This window comes from Bison bison, unplaced genomic scaffold, assembly GCF_000754665.1.
Source record: "Bison bison bison isolate TAMUID 2011002044 unplaced genomic scaffold, Bison_UMD1.0 scf7180017863958, whole genome shotgun sequence".
Taxonomy (NCBI): domain Eukaryota; kingdom Metazoa; phylum Chordata; class Mammalia; order Artiodactyla; family Bovidae; genus Bison; species Bison bison.
In genome coordinates, this window is record NW_011494530.1 from 18,056 (window position 1) to 24,927 (window position 6,872).

At 39.0% G+C, this 6,872-nt stretch overlaps 1 protein-coding gene across 1 annotated transcript in view; it reads right to left on the reverse strand.

Moving 5' to 3' along the window:
• Positions 1-2,635: 2,635 nt before the first annotated feature.
• Positions 2,636-6,872, reverse strand: part of NAALAD2 (N-acetylated alpha-linked acidic dipeptidase 2) — a gene marked incomplete at its 5' end in the record, with an annotated part of 42,599 nt that continues 38,362 nt past the window's right edge. Inside the window, one exon of the mRNA XM_010833924.1 lies at positions 2,636-4,028. Coding sequence (XP_010832226.1) covers positions 3,839-4,028 — 190 coding nt within the window. The remainder of the gene's footprint in view (positions 4,029-6,872) is intronic.

The window sequence follows — 6,872 nt, forward strand, 5'->3', positions numbered from 1 at the left end:
GAAATAATAATGCAGTTTTTATCTTTTATTAATGTTATGTATTACATTTATTGATTTGCATGTTGAACCATCTTTGGATACAAGGAATAAATCCCATCTGATCATGATGTGTAACCCCTTTGTGTCTTAAGATTTTGTTGAATGTTTTTGTAGCTAAACTCCTTAGGGATATTGCTCTATTGTTTTCTTTAAGTGTTCTTTTCTAGCTTTAGAATCAGGGTAATTAGAGGCCTCAAAAAATGAATTTGGAAGTGTTTCCTCCTCTTCACTTTTTGAAAGACTTTGAGAAGGACTGATATTAATTTTCTTTTGAATGTTTGGTAGAATTTGCTAATGGAGCCATCCAGTCCCGGGAGTGTGTTGGGAGGCTTTTGATCACTGATTTAACCTCTTTGCTTGTTACTGGTCTGTTCACATTTTCCACTTCGTCCTGATGCAGTCTTGGTAGTTTGTGTTTATAGTTTATCCATTTCTTCTAGGCTCTCTTGTGGGCATATAGTTGTTCATAATAGTCTCATATGGTCTTTAATATTTCTGTAGTGTCTTCCTTTTCATTTCTGAGTTTTTTTTTCTAGTCTGGTAAAAGGTTTTGTTGGTTTTGTTTATCTATCAAAGAGTCAGCTCTAATTTTGTTAATTCTATTTTCCCCCCCTCTGGTCTCTATTTCATGTATTTCCACTTTGATCTTGACTATTTCCTTCCTTCCTCCTGATAACTTTTTCTAGATCTTTGAGGTATAAAGTCAGGGTTTTTTTTGGTTTTGTTTTTGTGTTTTTTTTGAGATTTAATTAATATATGAACTTATTTGCTATAGTCTGTCCTCTTAGAACTGCTTTACCTGCATCCCATGATAGGTTATATTTCCATTTTCATTTGTTGTGAGATAATTTTTTTCCCCTCTGACTCACTGGTTGTTTAGTAGGAGTGTCTTGTTTGTTTTCCATGTATGTGTAGATTTTCCAGCTTTCCTCTTGTGGATTTCTAGTTTCACACCATTGCTATCCAAAAAGACAGTTGTCATGATTTCAGTATTTATTGAGATGTGTTTTTGCTTTCATTTCTTTTCATATCATATGATCTATCCTAGATAATGTTCTGTGTGCACTTGAGATGTATATTCTGCTGCTCATTTCAAATCTTATATGTCTATTAAGGTCATTTGTTACAGGTATGGTTAAATTTCAGTATTTGTTATTGATTTTATGTGGATTATCAGTGGTCACTTATCAGTGTGATATTGAAAGCCTCTAGTACTATTGCATTATCTATCTCTCCCTTTTGCTGTGTTAGAATTTGCTTAACAAGTTTCATTGTACCAATGTGGGGTTTATATTTATGACTGCTGTATCTTCTGGATGTTTTGACCTTTTTATCATTATACAGTGACCTTTTGTCTTTTATTATTTTTGGTATCAAGTCTGTTTTGTCTGGCTGTACCTGCTTTCTTTTGCTTTCCAATTGCACGGAATATCCTCTTACACTCAAATCTTTACCCTGAGCCTATGTGTATCTTTAGAGCTGAAAAAGTTAGGTCTTTGTAATACATCCAGCCACTCCATGCCTTGACTAAAGAACTGAGTTTATTATAAGTAGAGTGATTATTGCTATGTAAGTACTCCTTCGGAGAAGGCAGTGGCAACCCACTCCAGTACTCTTGCCTGGAAAATCCCATGGATGGAGGAGCCTGGTAGGCTGCAGTCCATGGGGTCACTAAGAGTCAGACACGACTGAGCGACTTCACTTTCACTTTTCCCTTTCATGCATTGGAGAAGGTAATGGCAACCCAATCCAGTGTTCTTGCCTGGAGAATCCCAGGGACGGGGGAGCCTGGTGGGCCACTGTCTCTGGAGTCACACAGAGTCAGACACGACGGAAGTGACTTAGCAGCAGCAGCAATATGATTTATAAATTTTTATTTCATAAGTAATACCTTTTATTGCCCTTTAAAGCTTCTGATTGTAGTCAGTGTGCCTGCCTGCCTATGAGGGTTCATCTGATTTTGATTCTCTTTTTGGCAAAATAATTGAATAACTAAGCTTTAGGAAGCTTTCATCTTAGATTACCCACAATTCTGAATCATTAGGCCCTTCATGAAAGTTTGTACAAGCTAGTATGATTCTGTTCAACAGGACTGAGTATGAAGATTTGTGGCAACTACAGCAGACCTGTGGACAACATAGGTTTCAACTGCACAGGTCTGTTTACCTGATTTCACTAAATACATGCAACAGTCCTTCACGAATGCATGAAGTTGGTTGAATGCATGCATGCAGAAAGAAGGATATGGAGTGACCAAACTGGCAAGTTACACATGGATTTCCAATTGCACAGAGTCAGCACCCCTAACCCTCATGTTCTTCAAGGGTCAACTATTTTCACCTGTCAGACATATTATTCAGTAGGGTTGAAGCTATCAAAAGCATGGCTATTACACTTTTCTTTACCATTTGTACTCCATAATGATTTCACAGAAGGTGAGGCAGCAGGAGAAAGGCAGGGAGGGTGTAAATTTAGCCACAAACTCTCCATTCACAGAAGGATTTTTAAAGCTTAAAAATGTATATATTTATATATGTGTATATACATATATATCAGTATTACATGCATATTTATATAATTTTATTTTTAAATGTTAAGATAAAGAGAAAGCAAGCTAGGAGACAATTCAATCACTTTGCTTTTAGGAAAAAAATTGATGTATTCTGCTAAATTTTAAGGTATTTGTTAGATCTGGTAATGCAGAGAGAAAGGTAGAATCCCAATGTTTTTTTTTCAACAACTGACTTACTAAAAATTATGAGAAAAGATGGAAAATGAAGCTATTCCAATTTGCTTGCCAGATTTTGTTTATTGGTAATAACATTTATCATTGTTATACATTTTAAGTGTACAATTTGATGAGGTTTGACAAATGTGTATACCTGTGTAAACATCACCCAGATCATGATAGAGAAAACTCCCATAATGCCAGAAACTTCCCTCTGTGCCACAAACCTCCCTGACCCTTATTTGACCCATGCAGTCAATGATCTAATTTCTAATACCATAGATTAGTTTTGCTTCTTCGTGTATTAAGAAGAATCTCATGCTAAGCATTCTTTTGCGTCTGGCTTCTTGCCCTCGACAATGTCTGCCAATAATGTTACGTGGACTGGCAATTCTTTCATTTTATTGCTGAGTCGGTGACGCCATCCATCCATCTCATCCTCTGTCATCCCCTTCTCCTCATGCATTCAATCTTTCCTTACAGTTATTTGCACATTAAGCTGCAACAAACATGCTAAGAGTCTTGGTGATCATGTTTTTACTTTCCTTAGTAAATATCTAGAAGTAGAATTTGAGCTATAAGTATATATTTAACTTTATAAAAAAGTGCCAGACTGTTTTCTGAAGTGGCTGAACTGTTTTACATTCTAGCCAACAATGTCTGAAGAGTTTAAGTTCCTTGCCATATTTTATTTTAGGGAATTTTCATTTACTTTATCTCTTTTTCCATATGCATGCATGTCCATGCTCAGTCATGTCCTTGGATTGTAGTCAGCCAGCCTTCCCTGTCCATGGTACTTTCCAGGCAGGGATACTGGAGTGGGTTGCCATTTCTTACTCCATTCTACTACAAATGATGAAGTTCTTTGGTTTGTTTTATTGGATTAGCACTTTGATGATGAAGTTTTAAATTTTCAGAGCCAAAAATCTCTTTACAGATGAACAAGCTGGAAGTCTAAAGTCAAAACATGACATGAAAAGCAAAATTTTAGCATGCTCTGGCTTCATGTGTTAACAGAAAGATGGATTTTATCCTCAGACTTTTAACGGCAGCCAGTTACCTGAGACTTTACTATAAGAATTCTTTCAGAGTCCCTGCCGCTGCTTGGATTGTAAAGGCTGCAATAGAAATGTGTTTCTTCACTTCTTTCCAGGCTGAATGAGGATCTGCTTTATTTTCAATATCAAACATAGCATCAAAGATGCCAGGAAATGATTCACCAGCATATTTGTTGCGGCTGCTTGGAGCAAAGATGATGTGCCTAGCAGAAAAAAACACAGAGAACAGGCTGAGCTAAAGAGTACTCATACATTACATTTCACATGCTTTTCCTTTCTCTTTTTGTGGTGTCTTTGTTAGATCTCATTCATAATGAAATATTGTGTCTCCTCCTGATATCTGCTTTTGTTACTCCAAAGTAAAACCTTATGTTGTTGTTTGAGACACTTAGGCAATGGGACAATTTTAAGCAAAGAAAGGAGTTGATAAGATCCGTCTAGTGAATCATATCACGTTATCAACCCAAGCAGCTGGAAATAAGCAGATATTTTCCTGTAAATTACAGGCATTAGTTGTCTAACTGCCTACACATCCACAAAGCATGGATAATTTATGGATATTTTTTAATAAGAGATTAAAAAAATAATTACATTTGTGTTGCCTTTTTTAAAGATTCCACAAGAAGGACAGTTATTCCCAATACTCTTCAGAATTAAAAAGAAACAAGCAAAGTAGCATGTATTTCAAAAATATCATAATTAGTAAGGATAACGAAGCCCCTTCCACAAAGGCAAAGCAGCTATATATGGGTTGCCAACAAAGACACACTTATTTCTGATCTAGAAGGAAAGTCTGGACCTGATTTCCTGCTTCATCTCGTAAGTAACTCAGGAGATCAAGCCACTTCTCTCCCCACTGCATGTAATTCTACCTTGCAGAAAGGGACATATTGGATTAATCACTCTTATCAGGAATTCGGCCTGGACTTCCCTGGTGGTCCGGTAATTAAGGAAATCCAGGGGACATGGGTTCAAGCCCTGGTCCAGGAAGACACCACATGCTGCGGGACAACCCAGCCCGTGTGCCACACCTACTGAGCCCACACTCACTCCTGAGCTTGCACAGCCCAGAGGCCACGCTCCACAACGAGAGAGGCCGCCGCAGCAAGCCCAGGCACTGCAACCAGAGTGGCCCCCCTCACCGCAAGCAGAGAAAGACTGCTCGCAGCAATGATGACCCAGCGCAGACAAAGTAAATTAAAGGCAGCTGCGGGCGGCCGGGGGCAGTGCTTCAGATCCCTTCTTTTTTTAAAAAAAAAAAAAGGAATTAGGCCTAACAGTCAAACCCTAGAGCTTCTTCAGAATGTAAAGCTACTATATGACAAAATATAGAAGTCTCTGTAAGTATTAATGATCGAAGACATTTATAATGTCATCATTTAGATATCCCAGAGTATATCAGGATTTATTGCTTTGGCTCTTGAATTTTAGTATGGTCTTAAGTGGGTCATCCTTAATGAAACAAGTATACATGCTGAACTGTTTATAAATATTAATAGTCTGACCTATATGTAAGCTGAGATACTAGAGATACAGGTCACAGATATTACTTAGTACATATGCCATCTTCTGGAGAACTGTAGAGGGAGAGTATTGTACAATATTATTGATTCAGGAATCAAGAAAACCTGATAAAATTGTAAATGAGGTGTTTCCTTAATTTTTCTTCTTATCATCAGTATATAGAAACACCATAGGTTCCTGTACATGGATTTTTGTGTCCTATAACTTTACAGATTTCATTTATTCTAACATTGGGTTGGCCAAAAAGTACATTTGAGTTTTTCCATAGACCTTTCAGAAAAACCTGAATGAACTTTTTGGCCAACCCAACACTTTATTTGTGGAATCATTAGGATTTTCTTCTGCAATAGTGACAGTTACTTCTTCCTGATTTGGATGTCTTTGTTTATTTTTCCAAACTGCTACAGCCAGGACTTCCAATACCGCGTTGAATAAAAATGGTGAGAGTGGGCATACTTGCCTTGTTCCTGATCTTAAAGGAAATGCTTTGGGGTTCTCACCATTGAGCATAAAGGCAGCTGTGGTTTTGTCATATATGGGCTATGTTATATTGACACACATTGCCTCTGTATCCAGTTTGTTGAGACTTTATTTTTTTAAATCAGCCTTGCCATGGCACGCAGAATCTAAGTTCCCTGATGAGAGATCGAACACATGCCCCCTGTAGAGGGAGCATGAAGTTTTAACCACTGGGCCACCAGGGGAGTTCCACTGTTCTGTTAACACCTTTCCTGACATGTTAATGACAGCTTGTCTTAGGGTGGGTATCTTTTGAGTTCATCTTATTCGCACTCTCTGGGTTTCCTGATCTGGATGTCTGTTTCCTTCCCCAGGTTAGGGATGTTTTCAGTTCCTTCTGGAACCTCTATAAGACACACATTGCTTCACCTGATGTTGTCCCAGAGGTCCCTTCAACGGTCATCACTTTTAAAAAACCCTTCTTACTTTTTGTTGCTCTGTGAGTTCCACTGCCTGTGTTCCAAGTCACTGATTCTTCTGCTTTGTCTAGTCTGCTAGTGAACCCATCCAGTGCATTTCTCAGTTGCATTAAGGTATTCTTTCTTTTAACTCCGTGCCTTCTATTTGGTGCCTGTGTGCCAAGTTACTTCAGTCGTGTCAAGCTCTTCGTGACACTATGGACTGTAGCCTGCCAGGCACCTCTGTCCATGGAATTCTCCAGGCAAGAATCCTGGACTGTTACTGTGCCCTCCTCCAAGGGATCTTCCTGACCCAGAGACTGAACCCACATCTCTTGCATCTCCTGCCCTGGCAGGCAGGTTCTTTACCACTAGCACCACTGGGAAGCCTAAAACCCCGTGCTTTGGGATGAAGCTCTAAGACAAGCCAACAGGCCTCTTTTACAGAAAGACGGGCTGTGTTTCAGTCTGCCATCTGTGCAGTGACTGCAGGCGGTAGCCTCCCGCGCACTGACTCTGAGATCATCGTAACCCTGTGGGACCAAGGAAAGCAATCCTGTCTGGCCACCAGAGCCACGGGATCAGGGCACCACTCGGGCAGCAGCC